Source organism: Phyllostomus hastatus, unplaced genomic scaffold (assembly GCF_019186645.2).
Source record: "Phyllostomus hastatus isolate PE091 unplaced genomic scaffold, TTU_PhHast_1.1 phas_scaffold_385, whole genome shotgun sequence".
In the NCBI taxonomy this organism is placed as follows: domain Eukaryota; kingdom Metazoa; phylum Chordata; class Mammalia; order Chiroptera; family Phyllostomidae; genus Phyllostomus; species Phyllostomus hastatus.
The window spans coordinates 14,774,522-14,787,186 of NW_025334026.1; the positions used below are offsets into that span (position 1 = coordinate 14,774,522).

General features: G+C 61.9%; 1 protein-coding gene across 2 annotated transcripts in view; it reads right to left on the bottom strand.

Annotated features, from left to right (window-relative positions):
- COL26A1 (collagen type XXVI alpha 1 chain) overlaps nt 1-12,665 on the bottom strand; it is a 176,218-nt gene that overhangs the window by 1,837 nt on the left and 161,716 nt on the right. The window contains exons 6-12 of one of the 2 annotated variants that reach the window (XM_045819488.1): nt 11,331-11,429; nt 10,588-10,740; nt 8,506-8,589; nt 6,774-6,826; nt 3,538-3,573; nt 2,277-2,324; nt 453-537 (exon numbers count right to left, since the gene is read on the bottom strand). In XM_045819488.1, the coding sequence (XP_045675444.1) occupies nt 453-537; nt 2,277-2,324; nt 3,538-3,573; nt 6,774-6,826; nt 8,506-8,589; nt 10,588-10,740; nt 11,331-11,429 (558 nt within the window). Of the gene's footprint in view, nt 1-452; nt 538-2,276; nt 2,325-3,537; nt 3,574-6,773; nt 6,827-8,505; nt 8,617-10,587; nt 10,741-11,330; nt 11,430-12,665 lie in introns of both variants that reach the window. The other variant, XM_045819487.1, reaches the window with a different exon arrangement.

Consider the following 12,665-nt stretch of genomic DNA (forward strand, 5'->3'; position numbering starts at 1 on the left):
GAGGAAACAGAGACAGTGCAGAGCACTGCGAGGAAGGAGGGGGTCAGCTCCACGGCAGAGAACTTGGAGCGGGTCCTGGAGTGGGGCTGGTGTTTAGCAGGTGGAGGGTCGGGCTCGAGCAAAGGCCTGGAGGTGGGAGGGGCCTGAGATGACAGGTGGTGGCTCTGCGTCACTGGGCACCAGGCTATGCCAGGGAGGGACTTGGGACTAGGTGGACCTAGATGTCAGTCATGGCTGGCAGGGTGTCAATGAGAGTCCTTGAGCGGGGGAGGGACAGGGTCTGGCCGGGGTTCGGGGAAAACTATCTGGCAAAGGGAACATGGAGGCAGGGAGACCAGAGGCAGCGGCGGCCGTCACGAGGGTGGCAAGGAGCGGGAGGCAGGAGCAGGGGGAGGTTCCCGACTGTGTGGCCGGCCATGGGCCTCCCGCCCCTGGGCCTGGCCGCTGCTCACCGTGGATCCCGATCATGTGTTCCAGGATGAGGACTCTCTCTGCCAGGATCTTCAAGGCCTCCCGCAGCTGCTGCACCCCCTCACCCTGGCGGGAGGAAGCAGCCAGGGTCAGGGCCATTCCGCGTCAGTGGGCATGTCGTCCCCGTTCCCCCACTCCCACCTCGTCCCCGTTACCATCGTCACTACGACAGCCATCGTCCACTCCGTGCCAGGGGTGGGGCTGCAATTCCTGTTCACAGACAAGGGACCCGCAGCACAGAGAGGGGAACGAGAGTCCTCTGGACACACAGCCTGGCAGTGGCCGACCGGGGCCTCGTGCCCAGGCCTGTTCCCTCCAGTCTGGGCTCTTCCTGCTCCACAGCGGCCTGCCTGCTATCCCTGTGCGCCCTTCTTCCAGAAAACACCCTGCAGAGCACCTGACACGGGCTCATGGGCCGGGGAGCTTTGCCGGTTTCCCTCCTGGCACTGCCCGCTGGAGAGCCCGTTCCCGAACGAGGAGGAGGAGGGGAGCCACCGTTTCCAGGGTGCCAACGGGAGTGAGGGATGGTGGTGAGTCTGCACTGTGACACCTGGCCTGTACCTGGGCCAAGGACCTCATGTGCTGAGACACGTGAATGAGCTGATTTATTGAGAGGACAGGTGTCAAGTCCACTTTGAAAAGTGATGCTGAAGGGACAAGGCCTGCCCGGAGTCAGCAGCAAAAAGGACACCTTTTTCTTGTGTAACATGACAGCTGCCGTGACATTCAGAATAATTCAGCTTAAAACAAAACAAAGGAGGACCAAAAGGCATTCCACTGGGTTACAAGAGGAGTTCTTCCCACCAAGGAACCGAAGTCTACCAGGCGTTGTGCTGCGGACAATATCTGGGACGGGGTGTCCCCAGTGAGGGCCAGGGCGTCCAGGCCCCTCTGTCAGGGACCAGCTAAACCCTGGGTCCCTGGGCCACAGGTCGAGCTCCTATGAAGTGGGGGCGGGGGGGGTCATGGGCACCCTCTCGGTCTGGCGTTGCAGGAGGCCTGTGAACCTGGGTTCACACCCCGGCACTCCCGTCTTCCTCCCGCTGCCTCCCAAGCCCCCCACAGTTGCTCTGTTCCAGCATCCTCCCCACTTTCCAGTCCCACATGGTCCTCTGGGAGGTCCCACAGCACCAGCCCACCTCCCCAGACACCCCCCTGCTTGGAACCTCCCCCAGCTTGCTCACCCAAGGGGAGACTCTCATTCTCAGCAGGCACGGCCTCCCCTGCTGGCCCCCATGCCCTGGGCCCCTTTATCCAACACCCCAGTCCCCACCAGCACTCCTCCCGCTCCCAGAGGATAGAGGGTCCCCACAGCCATGTCCTCACCCCAATATGTCCCTCCCTACCCATCCTCTGGGCCACTGTGCACTCCCATTCTCACTCCCTCCTCCTCCTCTCTCACATCCACCAGCCATCTGTCCACCAGCCCGTGACCCTGTGGGCACATCAGCACACCAGGCACTGGCCATGAGAAAGTCCTGTCCTGGGAGAGGCGCCCCCACCCCCGCATCCTGAAGCCCCCACTTCGGGTCTGTGGCTCCTCCCGTCCTCTCCAGCAGGCTCTCCCCTGGCCCCTGCCCTGGGCCAGTCACCCCGTCTGTGCTGCCCCCACAGCAGAACCTTCACCCTATGCTCCAGGTTTCACTCATCTGTCTCCCACACCGAGCCGGGACCCCATTCACCCCACGGTCAGGAAGCACTGGGGGCGGGGCCAAGTGGTGCCAGCACAAATCTGTTGGGGACCCGCTCTCCCACTAAGACACAGCCAATCGGAGGAGGGAAGCAGGGGCCAACAGCACAGTTACCTCTGTGGCAGCTTTTTCCTCCTCTTCCCCCTTCCTGCCAGGCTCACCCTAGGGAGGAAAGCATGCAGTCAACAGCCAGCGCTGGGGGGTGGGGGGATGGGCAGGCATCTGGGGTGAGCAGAGCAGTGGAAGGCCATGGCCCTGGTCACCTGCACAGCCTCACTTGGGAGGGAGGGGTCTAAAGTTGGCTTTAGGGGCTTAATTCTGCTTCTTGGGAACCTCCTGAGCTCATGTCTTGGATCTTGCAGGAATCAAGACCCTGCCTCTTAGGACCCTGCTTCTCTGTCTCAAAAGTGGTGCCAGCCTCACAGTAATACCTACTTGGTACTTACGCCTCCTGTGTGAACTTGAATAAGTTCAAGTGCCTCTCTGTGCCTCAGTGTTCTCATAGTATCTACCTTGGAGGACTGTTAAAAGGATTAAGTGAATCAACATGATAACAAGCTCGACTGGAGCCTAGCACCTAAAGGTGCTTTGAGAGTGTCCTCAGGGGTTACTAGACGGAAGCCTGGGAGGAGGCGCGGCTCTGGAGGCTAACACACCTGGGTTTAAATCTTGGTTCTGTGGTTGCCTTCCTGTGTGACCTTGGAAAAGTTAATGAGTCTCTGAGTTGCCAGTTCTGGCAAACAGGGATAACAAAGCATAGTCTTTTGGGGGTCCCTGGGAAGCTTAAATACGCTATGGATGAGGAACGCCTCCACCATGGCCAGCACATAGTAGGTACTCAGCAAAGATCCACCCTTCCTGCAGGGCCCCATCCCCTTCCCCACCCCTCCACAAGGCCTTGGGCATGAAGGACGTTCTGCCCCTAGGGGCAGGAGCTGAGGCTCATAAATCTGTGTTTCCAAGAATGGAAACCAGAAATCTGATTTCCAAGCCTCTTATACTCAGAGAGGTCCAGGGAAGGGAAGGCACGCTCTGGGTCCACAGCATGTCAGCCCAGGGCCCTGGACTCCCTGGAAGAGGCTCTGGGACTCTTAACCAACCCCCTCTAACAGGAGACTATTGCAGTCTCACTCACACTCCCAGTGAGGCGGCCCCCTGCCTCCCTTCTCTGCTTGGGCATCTGGGGCTGCGCCCAGGTTGCTCCTCTCTCCTCTGCCCCGTCCTGGCCAGGTCGGAAAAAGTCATGTTTGGGAAGGCTGTGTAGGCCTGAGCTCAGGTAACACCACCCGGGACAGTTCCCGCCCACCTGGCGCCCTGGGCCTGCACCAGAGCCCACTGCCCCAGGTGCGGCCTACCTAACCAGTCCCACACTTACAGACGGCCCTGACACACCCCGCTCTCCAGCCAGGCCCTGCAGAAAACCAAATACAGTAGGTTAGTCCTCGCCCGCCCTCCCCACCAACCCCTCAGTCCTCCCCTACCCTGCACTGGATCTAAAAACTAGGAAGGCCACTCCTGGGGACCTCCCAGGTTCTACAGCCACCTTCCTCTGTCTGGCTCCTAAGTGAACCTCAGCAGAGCCCTCGGTCTTCTCGTCTGTAAAATGGGGCAATCAGAAAAGGGAAATGGATGGCAGAGTCCGCATCTTCTCCCCCGAAGTCAGACACTGAGTGACGGCAATGGCAATATCGAGGGCACCACACGTAGACTTCCGTCAGTGCCATGCCCACCCGGGAGGCACCCTGAAGCTCCAGGCGTGTGCGCCCAGCCATCCTCCAACATCTCCGCCCCAGCGACCACGATGCACCCCACTGCACCTCTCCAGAGTGGACTCCCGGTCTCCCTCCATGCCTGCCCCCACGCCACATCACCTTCTCAGGGAAACAGCTCCACGGTCCTCCGGCTGCTCCAGCACACTCCTGGGAGCTCCCCTTCTCTTTGCCTCACTCGCCACATTTATTCCATCAGCCAGACCTGTCAGGTCCACTTTCTAAACATGTCCATTCACCTGGCCGCTTCCACCACTACCACCTGTAAGTCACTCTCAAGTCCCCCTCTGCTCTGCTGTGGCCCTTCCCTGGTCTCCTTGCCCCTCACCCCCACCTTCCACCCCCCACAACAGCCGAGGGGCCTTAAAGATGCAAATCAGATCACAGGCTCTGCCCCCGCTAGCACGCAGAGTGCCCTTTCCACTGTGACAAAAACCCAGCCCTCAGCTCCGCAGGTAAGTCCCTGCCCCGACCCCACCTCCTCCCCTTCCCAATACGCTCTCCCTCCCTCAGTGAGTCCGGTGAGCCCCAGCCTTGGCCCTGCCTCAGGCCTCTGCAGTCACGCTTCCTCCGACCCGGGCGCTCTTCCTGGGCCTCTCTACACGGCTGCTGCTCTGGGCCCTGGGGCCTCAGCCAAGTGCCCCTCCTCACCTCTGTTGCTCCCCTCCGGTCGCAGCGGACTCCTCCCCAGTCCCTCTGCCATATCACCTCACTCAGTTCTTTCCTGACACTTCCTCGCCTTCCATCGTCTGCCTACCCTATTGGGCCATGAGCTGCTGGAGGGCGGGGGTCGCGTGTCCTGGTTCTTGTGCCCAGTACGGCGCCTGACACAATCGAGGCCTCGGATGTTCAGTTCACGAACAGCATTTACTAGGGGTCCCCTGAGGGCCTGCCGTTTTCCCTCTTCGATCCCCTTGATTCCTCACAATAAACCTGCCCCACAGGGATTTTTATCCTCATTTCACAGATGTGGAAACTGAGGCCCGGGGTCACCAGCTGGAAACTGGCACAGCTAGTTTCTGGTCTGTCTGTCCTGCTCAGAGGACAGAATAGGGGCTACCCGGTCCCCCTCACTCCTATCTGACCCTTGTCTAGGGGGACTCTCACCCCTCCCAAATTCTCAGAGGCCTTGATTCCTTGGCAAAGGAGGAGGCCATGGCTGGGCCACCAGACTGGCCCCACCACCCACAGTGAGCCCACAGTCTGGCCCTTTGTGGTGAGCAGAGGAGGCTGGTGGTCGTTCTGGTATTGATATTCGGGCCAACCTTGGCTATGTGGGGGCCTGGACAGGCCCTGGCAGTGGGTCCCGGGAGGGGCTCGCCCACTGCGGCCCTGGAGAGCCAGGAGTGGGCCTTATGCCCTCTGGCATCCGAGCCCCGGCCATAGGCCCCCAGCCCTAGGGAAGAGCCACAGTAGGGAGGTAAGGGTCAAGATGCCAGTGACCTGAAGCCCCCTCAGGCTGATGCCTGGTCACACCCTCTCGAGAGGAGTTGGACAAGCAGCTCAGACTCTGTCCCCTTGAACCTCCTTAGACTCTTACAGACCTGGGTCCCCAGGAAGACGTGGTCTGCTGTGGGTCCCTGGGCCTCTTTGCCCCTCATCACCGTCATTCTCGGGCCTGCTCCCCAGCCCTTCTCTCCAGGGCTGTGGATGGGTCCTGGCGGGCAAGGAGGTACTCCGGGGGTGCCTGGCTCTGGATAACCTAGACTCTCGGCTTACCTGGGCCCCCCCCACCCCCCACCATTCAGGAGCTGATCAGGTCTGGGGACCTCTCGACCCCTCTGCAGGCCAGCCTGGTGTGAGCCTCACCCCCTCCTGCCCCGCCCTATGCTGTACACAGCGCGGCCTGGACAAAGCTCTGGTCTGCCCCTCCCCAGGGTCTGTGCACTAGCCAGCCTTCCTCCTCCACGCCGCGTCCTCCTGGTGCGAACACACACAGTGGGGACAACCAGGAGCAGGTCGGAGCCGAGGGACACTGGCTCTTTGGCATCTAGAATGTCAGCTTTAAGGGTTGGACTATGGCCTCAGGTGCTGCCTGTGCCATCAGATGGGGACGGGCACCCTCCCAGAGACTGGGGGTGTTTGTCAAGTACTAAAGGGATGAACGAACGTGCGGGACTCCCCAGGTCCCCGTGCCCACAGGGCCAAGGCCTGGACCACGTCCCTCACAGTGTGGGGGCCACCTCTCAGTGCCCCCCACCTTACAGCCGAGCTCGAGCCCCTGGTCTGACCGAGCAAGGCCCAGGACGGGGCTGCCAGAAGCTCTACCCTGGCGGGAAGCACTCAGCACCACCCCTGCTGCCTCCACCAGGCATTCCGGGCCCTTCCCCATCCTCGGAGTGTTCTTCCTCCCAAGCCCTCGGGCTCCTGCAACACAAGGTGCTTCCACCAGGTGCTTCACTTCTCTCTTGCTCCCATTTTAAGAGCCAGAGCCCAGAGAGGCTGCCTTTCAGCCCAGAGCCCCACAGCTGCAAAGGCAGAGCAAGCGGGGGTTGGAGCACCCAGTCGGGCTTTGGGGCGTCCCCTCCCATGTCGGTGGTTCTTGGGGAGGAGGGGTGACAGGCTGTGGTGTTGGCCTCTCAGGACCCCAGCGCACCTGTGAAATGGGAACGACGCCAATACCTCTCCGGCACAGGGGAAATGAGCAGCAAAGGAAGGACACTGCCACCAATAAAACCAAAATCCCATGCCCACCTGCCCCCGAGTCCCAGGTGAGGGCCCAGGTGAGGACCGCCCAAGAAGACTGGTTCCTTCCTGAGCAACTCCTGCAGCCAAGAAGCCCAGCTCCTCCTTGCCTACGAAGCCAATGCCCCCTCACCCGCCAGAAATAAAAAGGCCTTACCTGGGATCCAGGTACACCTGGGGGTCCTGGGGGACCATGTGGTCCCGGGGGACCTGTTGGTAGAGTCACAGGTGGTCACCCGGGGCCAGAGAAACCCTCCACCCCCATCAGTTCTGGAGAGGGTCATTCCCACCCTCCACCCCAGCCCCTGCCCTGGGCCTGTTTCCATGGGCAACAAACAAAGATCTGGTGCGTGGGCGGTGGGGGAACAGGAGCACGCACTCCCCGGGCCTCCTCGGCCTGCACTCAGAGCAGACACCCGCCTCCAGCCACTCTCTGTGCAGCTGTGCCGCAGCCTGCCACATCCCGGGGCCACTCGACAACCTGCCCCCAGCCAGCCAGGGCCCCAGCAAATCTCTCCCACGTCTGCCCCTCCTTGGAACCTCAGACTAGACCCCTCCCAGGTATTCCCTCTTGCCTGGGTAACTGCAACTGCTTCTTCATCATCCACCCTCCACGTGGATACCCAGAAAGCAAATGCTCTGTAAAATCCCTCAGCCAGCCCTCCACTCTCACTCCCCAGATGCCCTCACAGAAAGTTCTTCTGCTTCTGTGCCTTTGCCAGTGCTGTCCTTCCTCCTGGAGCTTCTCCATTCTCTCCACATCCCTGCAAATTCTTTCCTCCTGGTTTTCCCTATTAGTCTCAGACTGAGCGTCACCTCCTCCAGGAAGCCTCCCCAGCACCCAGCCCCAATCTCTCCTCTAGGCAAACCTCTGACATGGACCAGCCACTAACCTTGGCTGCTATCAGTCTACATGTCTGGCTGACTCATGGGTCAGAGAAAGCCCAGAGGGTCAGGCAGGGCCACGTGTGTCCAGCACAGGAAGGGCGTTCCTGACCGAACTTCCAGCATGCTACGGAGAGTGAGGCCTCTGTCGCTGGTGGCCTGCACAGGCCTGTGCCTCTGGGACTGCAGGGAGCTCCCTGGTGGGCTGTACCAGTGTGCCCCCATACTCGAGGAGCACCTGCAGGAAAGCACACCCCAGGTGGGGCACACACCTGCACTCAGTTCAAAGACAACCCCCTTCCTCCGGTCAGAGCAAAGCACCCGGGGTCCCCAAGTGCTCTAAAGCTCATTCCCTCACCTCATCCGAGCGTTGACTCAAACGCCACCTCGAGAACGAGGCCTGCCCTGGCCGGGCCTCACCCAGCCCTGCTTCCACCTGCCCCTCCCTCAGATCCACGGACCTGACTCGTTCACGGTGTCTGAGCAAGGCTGCCTCCCTCCACCACAGTGCGAGCAGCACCAGCACAGGAACCTCTGCGTTATTAACCTTCGTTTTGTGAAGGGGCCTAGAGCACTGCCCAGCAGGTAGGATTGGCTCAGTGAATGTTCGCTGAGCCTGTGAGAGCGTACATAAACGACAGGGAGGGAGGGCTCCGGGCCCGGGGACATCCACAGCTGGGCGGGTTGGGCTTCGGTGGCCCTGGCCCCAAACTCCATCCTTCTCCAGTGAGGGTCCGGGAGGGTGGGGGTCAAGCCAGATCTAGGCTCAGCCCATTGAGTCCCATGGCCACCCTTCCTCCAGGGCCCCATCACAACTTGGGGCTCCTATATCCAGTCCCACAGCTGAGCTGCCAAACAGCCGCTGGGGCAGGCCTAGTCCCCAGCATCCTGCCAAGGCCATGGGACCCCAAGTGACCCCCTCAAGGCCCCTTGGCCCAGGCAAAGCACATGAGAGGGAGGACACCCAGTCCAGGCCATTCGGTGCTGCTGCCCTCTGCACTTACCTGGGGGGCCGGGGGGACCCCGGGGCCCTGGGACACCCGCCAGCACCGTGTCCACGGCGGCAGAAGCCAGCTGTGAGTCTCCATCTGCGGGAAGAGCAGATGGCCTGTGACCTGGCAGGGTGGGGCCGGCAGAGCTTGGAGGCTGGGCCTGAGGTCCCCCAGAGCCAGGGCGGGCACCCGGACCCCACTGGGCCTCACAGCAGCCCGGCAAATGGGTGCTATCATCCCACTGCTCAGAAGGGTGCATGGAGGTCAGGTCAGAGGGCAGTGAGAGCTCAGAGGGCTTCGTATGAAGATAAAGTCCTTCCTGAACATTCCAGACTCTTAGCCTCTGGCCTGTCCCACTCTCTTCCCCATGCCCCAGGCTAGCACTGTCATCCAGGCTCCAGCCCACATGCCTGTCCTGATATACCCAGTTGGCTCACTCATTCAGAGCCTCCTCCAGGAAGTCCTCCCTGCTCACCCCTCTGAGCTGCCTCCATCAGGGCCCTGGGCTGGGGTGAGGGTCTGTCTAACAGCCTATCTCCCAAGGCCCGGGCTCCTCTGAAGAGAGCCCCATGTGACGTCACCCTGTCTGTCCCCAGAGCAAGACCAAGAGCAGCCAGGTCCAGGAAACATCTGGGATGGGAGTGGCTACCTTTGCTCCTCCCTCCACACATGGAAGCCACTGGCCTCACAGCAGACGGGGCCCCTGTGGGTGCTCAGTCTCCACCAGCTGTCCCCACTGGGGCATCCCCGCTCTTCCCAAATGCTCACACCCCAAAGGCCGCCCTCCCTCAGGGCCCCATGGATGAGGAGAGGAGGGTCCTGCTCGAAGAGGGCTCTGGGCACTGGAGGCGGTGGGTGGGCAGCGTCAGGCACGTGGCATCGTGCCCAGGCCAGGGCAGCCCGCAGCCCTCGGACGGCTCCTCATGGGCCAGGGTGTGGGCTGCTGAGCCCCAAGACCCCCAAGGGCGTCACAAGCACCCTCCGTTTTCTCGCTGCACAGGGGGCATCTCTGAGCCCACACTTGGGTGAGAAAGCCGGGTGTGCAGTGTGTCAGCGTTTGCTCCAGATGCCCCGTGCGAAAGCCAGTACCCCCCCCCACCCACCGCAGGCCCTGGGCTGCGGGCCTGGCCCCCACACTCCCCGAGGACAGCCCAGGGCCCCCAGTTCCCTTAGGAGTGAGTCCTCCCTCCTGGGGCAGGTTATGGCTGGGGGCTATTTCAAAGGCCCAGAGCAGCTCCATCAAGAAACATGGGGTAGGAGTCCACCCCGACTTTACAGACGGGAGAAGGGAGGCTCGGAGAGGGACAGTGCAGTTCAGGTCCAGGCCTTACCACTCAGGCCAGACCTGTGCTGCCCGAGGGGACAGAGCGCCCTCAGGACAGGGGTTGGTCCTGCTCCTCTGACCGCTGACAAAGGGTCCCCCCACCACAGTGCCCACACGACATCCACCCACCCCCTCTCCTCAACACTTAAAGCCAAACCTGTCACTTGCTTCTTTCAAAACCCTCCTTTCAAGTGCCCTAGGTTTGCACTTCACAAACATGACGCTCCCTGTGGGCTGAGGCTCCCTCAGCCCGGCTGGCGCTGCACCGCCACCCCTCAGGCCCAGGGCTGCCACCCGCTCCCCGGGCTTCCCCGAGTGCAGGCGGTGTTTCTGGGGCTCACAGGGGCCCTCTGCACTAGCCTCTGTCCCTGGGGGACAGGAGTGCTCACGGCTGTGTCCCAGTGATGACACACAGTAGGTGCTCAGTCAACACTCGTCGGATAAGGGGACTTGTGACGAGGAGATGGGGAACAGATGACCTCAAGGCACTGCCATCACCAGGCAGGGAAACTGTGGCCAGGACAAGGCGCAGAGCGACCTTTGAGGGGCAGGAGCTGAGCACCGAGGAAGAGACAGGTCACGCTGGGGCCAGAGTGAGGTTGGGGGTCAGTATGGGTCCACCAGGGACCCCCGCCTGTCCAAGCCCACTCCCAAGCTGACACCCCACTCACTGATGGGTCCCTTTGCAAGGTCCTCTGGGGGGGGGGCTAGTCCCTCAGCAGACTGCGTGGCCCAGGCCGGCCCCACCCCACCCTCAGGCCAGCACTCACTGTCCTTGTCGGTAGGTGGCTGCAGGGAGTAGAGGACACCTTGGGGGCCATTTGGAGGGAGGCCTGGGCTGCCTGCCGGGCCGGGGGGGCCAGGGGGTCCAGGGCGCCCCATCTCTCCAGGAAGCCCGCGGGGCCCTGGGGGCCCCAGGAGGCCTGCAATGGGGAGAAGAGGAGTCACGTGAGAGCTGGGCCTGGCGGCCAACGTTGCTGACAGCAAACGGGCCCTAAAGGGGACAGGGTTGGCAAGGGTCAGTGGTGGCCTCTAGACCATGGTCTCCCTGGAGGGCTGTCTTGGAATGTAAGTGAAATGGCTTCCCCCTTCCGGGCCCCATGCCCGGGGTCTGCTGGGGCAGCTGGGTGGCAGGGACTAGGAAGCAGGGATGGCTCTAGCCAGATGCCCTCTGACCCCTCCAGGGACTTTAGCTCCGAGGCAGGAGCACCAAGGGTGTCAGCCAGCCAGCTGAGGGGTCACTCCCTGGAGGAACCAGGGTGCTCCCTGGGGGTATTTACATAACGGAGCACACCCTCCAGCCCCTGGCACCCCACCCCCAGGCAGACACCCCCAGGTCCAGAGCCTTCTCTCCCTCCTGCAGCCCAGGGTGAGAGCAGACCCTAAGGTGGCTGCGATGGGCAGCAGTTAGGGTGCTGGTGAGTGCATGAGACGACCCATCTGCTTAGAGAGGGGAGAAGCCCCAGCCCTCGTTCATTCCCCAGGGGACAAAGGACAAAGTCAGTGTCCTTACCGGGAGGCCCTGCTGGGCCCTTTTCTCCTGCCTGGCCCCGGTCACCTTTGGAGCCTGGGGGTCCTGCAGGCCCTGGTGGGCCTGTCTGCCCGGGGGGTCCTGGGGAGAGAGTGAGATGAGGGCTGAGGATGCTGTGGGCTGAGCTGGTGGCTCCAGGCCTGGCCATCTGCGTCGTCCGCACAGACCTGCACCCAGCAGCCCTGTCCACCTGGGGCTCCCAAATGCACCAAGGGACCACGGTCAGCTCGTCATTCACTGCAGTTTACACACCACTTGCACCTATTAACCTCTGTGATCTCAAGTGCTGCTTTTGTTTCCTTTTGGCGGGTGGAGAAACTGAGGAAACTGAGGCCCCAGAAGGTGTGGGCTCTCCCTCGGGATCCCAGAGCCAGGCTGCAGATGAGTGAGGTCCCCTCTCCCCACAGTCTTCTTTCTGTCTCCCTGCTCAGAGTTGGGAACGGGGCTTATGGCAAAGAACTCCCTCTAAGTCCTCCTTGGAGACTCCAGGGAGCCCCAGAGGACATGCCTGCCCACCTCCAGGGTCTCTGGGCCCCAAGGACGAGTGAGAGGGGCAGAGAGGTGAGAGGCCTGCCCTGTGGCCTGGGGACAGCCCCTTCTCCCTCCAGAACGCCTGGAGAGGGTGTTCAGAGACCTGCTGGACTGATGGAGGGACCTGCGCAGGCTCTTAACACCCTTTCATCTCTGTCTGCAGTGGCTGTGGTCCAGGACCCGGGAGGAAGGGCTCTACAGGCTGCTGCTCTGGGGAGACTCCACCTGTTCTCTGGGATACCAGGAGGAAGCTGAGTTGGTCACCATTTGTAGGGTTTGTTCGCCACCTGATGGCCATTCCTTGGAACTGCACATTCTCACAGAAGGAGCAAGGTCTGGCCGGAAAGACCCAGATCTCCTCCCAGCCTTCCCCTCCCACCCGCCACGGGTCAGAACCTGGGTCCTCCCCAGCCTAGGATGGGGGGCCTCCTTTTTTTTTTGAGTCTCTGAGAAGGATTTGAAGAACGTGGGTGTGGTGCAGCCTTCTAGGGTGAGACCTTGGGGATGGTGGCTAGAGCATTGGGTCAGGGGACCCAGGGGGAGAGGCTCCCCCACACCCACGGCAGCCTGAGCTCCCCCCTCCCCCACAGCCTCAGCCCCTCAGAAGAGTGCAGAGTATCTGCTGCTCCCAGCCCCAGGACTGGCCACAGGAAGCCGGCCCTCCTACTGCCTGGGTCGTCCTGCCACTCTGCTCCTAACTGGAGGGGCACAGGCAACACACACAGGTGCGAACAGGGCAGAGGAGCAGGGGAGGGGCGGGCATGCGCTCGGAGCTGCGCTGCCGCC